This window comes from Lolium perenne, chromosome 1, assembly GCF_019359855.2.
Source record: "Lolium perenne isolate Kyuss_39 chromosome 1, Kyuss_2.0, whole genome shotgun sequence".
Taxonomy (NCBI): Eukaryota; Viridiplantae; Streptophyta; class Magnoliopsida; order Poales; family Poaceae; genus Lolium; species Lolium perenne.
The window spans coordinates 75,758,701-75,761,365 of NC_067244.2; the positions used below are offsets into that span (position 1 = coordinate 75,758,701).

Below are 2,665 nucleotides of genomic sequence, written 5' to 3' on the forward strand. Positions count from 1 at the left end.
ACTCCACGCATAGATCGGAATCCCCACCCATCCTAACCTTGGCGAGGCTTGTGTTTGTGGTTATATATAGAGCAACACTAACTCTAAATGCATATAAGTATCTACGTGGCCACGAATATATTTCTAGACACTTTTACATGTTGCCCTCGTAGTTGCGATAGTTACCCTACTAGTTTTGCCAAGAATGGGAATCACACCTTTGACCTCCGCTGCTTCAGTTCAGACACACAACCTATTTTTAGAACCGTCTTCCATGGCCGGATACAGTTCATGTTTGTAGTAGTGATTTTAATTTACCTGAATTAACTTTGCTTGCACTTATTAGATAACCTGTCAATTAAGTATCACCATCAGAAAACTAGATAGAGAGACACCACCCCTTGATTGCACTGCGGGACTAAGGTCAATTATCGTTCAATCTATGTAACTAGTTGCACTAGCTAACAAAGTAACAGGGTGACTAAAGATTTGAATATTGTGCCACTTCTTTGCTCCACCAGAAAACAGTCACACTCCCTGTGACGAAACTGGTGTGTAGAAAAGATAGGGCCGGCCCCCCTAGGGTACTACAGACAAGCAAAAGAGGACTCATTTTCATCCATAAAGACAAGCAAATCAAGCAACTTCATCACCTCCGGACCTCCTTTGCAGCTTGAGCCTTCATCCTCCACCCTCCTGCTTCTTGACATCGCTATATTCCTGGTACATATGTAGCTAGTCTTCTCCTGCTTCATCTTCCATTCCGCTTTCTCACCTCTCCATCGAGCACTTTCCACACCTTTTTGATATCCCAAAGCACTTACAGTCAAGACTCAAGAGTCTAGCATCATCTCATGGATCCATCAAAGTACTGGATGATATCAAGGAGGAAGCTGGGTGCAGATCAGACGGCGCCTGCTGTCTTCAGCACGCCACACGTCACCGTCGGCGGCGGCGGTGGCAGCTCGGCCTCCTACTACGAGTCGTGGGAGGAACGCGCTTTCGCGGAGGATTCCGCAGGAAATCTCGGGGGTTGCATCTGGCCACCGAGATCTTATTCGTGCAGTTTCTGCGCCCGAGAGTTCCGGTCGGCGCAGGCGCTCGGTGGCCACATGAACGTCCACCGGAGGGACCGTGCAAGGCTCAAGCTCTCGGGGATGATGGAGGACGGTGGCAGCGACCAGGGCATGCCACTGCATCAAGGCTATATGATCCAGCCATGCCCACCTAAAATTGGCGCTCCCCAGCAGCATGCGCACGGCCCAAAACCTACTACTCCTAGCGCTGACGGTAACCCTAATTCAATACGGAGTGTTCTTTCGGTTCCATCGAGATCTTTAGTGGATATTGGCACAGCAAGAACCGTCTGGGGCAAGCAAGTTTTGGCTTCCCCACTCGCATCGCCATCGGCTACTCAAGAATATGGTGCGAAGGAGATGTTTCTTCGTCCTTCCCAGCTTCCACGGGATCATCTAAACCAGGTATCGTGGATACGCTCTGAGAAAGAATTGCGTGTTCGGAGTGCTGAATTGAAGCTGAGTCTTTTGGGCTGCCGCACGCGAAGTAACTTTGAGGATGATAGCGAAGATGATGATGGAAAGGCTGATCATTTAAGTCGCAAGAGAAGGAGAACTGATGTGGAGGTAACCCAGTTGTTTCTGTGTTCTTCATCTAGTAAGCATCTGCAAATAGACGATCATGATGATCGTGACCACCATGCCAAGGTACTTAAACTTTGTCCCAGCTCTCCAGCTGATGAACTAGATCTTGAGCTTAGGCTTTGAGAAGCCCCAGAAAACTTGGTCCTGTGATTCTGTCTACACGTACGGTTTATCTCAGCAAGAGTACGTACAAGTGCTTTGTATTTACTTGTTTTCTTAGGTAGAAATGTTGCCTTCAGCTATGTGCATTTTTTAGTTATTATTTCGGTGGATTCAATTTCTTTGGGCAAACTCAATTCTGTTTGGAAATGTCTAAAAATGTACTCGAGAGATAACATTGTCTCAGGTGATTTGTCATATTTTGTAAAGAAGATTTTCTACTTATAATCAAGAGCTTACCTCGCATAGAGGAGCAGAACTCAATGCGATCTTTCATACTGAAGGCAATACTTATCTCTTGTTCTTTGAACAGACAGAATTTATCAGTTCTCGAAACATTATGCAAATACCACCGGACAATATGTCATACACGGGTTGAAAGTTGCATTTCATCGGTTGCCCTTTCTATCCTTTTGATGTTTTATTGAAAGGACAAGAAAAATCTAACATTCTTTTGAACTTAATTCATCACAACTTACTACATTTTGCTTTGGGATCAACATGAAATTATTGGCATGTATACATGTGGTATACTAATATATTGAATTTCATATGACAAATAGTCAAATATACTGCAAACCTGTTGTGAAAACCGGATTGTCGTACGTAAACGTACTTTTGTCTTCATCTTAACTAAGATGCGGTGAGTAAACTGGGAAAAAGTAAATGTGAACTACTTTGTAATGTTGGTGCATAAGCCTTAGACTGTTAATTTGCTGTTGCGTTCGTTCACATGCATGTCTATGGAAAAAAAGGTAAATGTAAACTACTTCGTAATGTACTTGTGATTACATGTCATGGTAATGAGCTTGCATCTATGGGAGATATAACTAGGATCACAACGTACAGACACAAACTGACTTGAC

The 2,665-nt window shown here is 44.1% G+C and overlaps 1 protein-coding gene across 1 annotated transcript; it reads left to right on the forward strand.

Moving 5' to 3' along the window:
* Positions 1 to 588: 588 nt before the first annotated feature.
* On the forward strand, positions 589 to 1,777 carry LOC127340675 (uncharacterized). Its single transcript, XM_051366457.2, has one exon. The coding sequence runs from the start codon at positions 834 to 836 to the stop codon at positions 1,761 to 1,763; it is 930 nt and encodes a 309-aa protein (XP_051222417.1). The 5' UTR covers positions 589 to 833; the 3' UTR covers positions 1,764 to 1,777.
* The last annotated feature ends 888 nt before the right edge of the window (positions 1,778 to 2,665 follow it).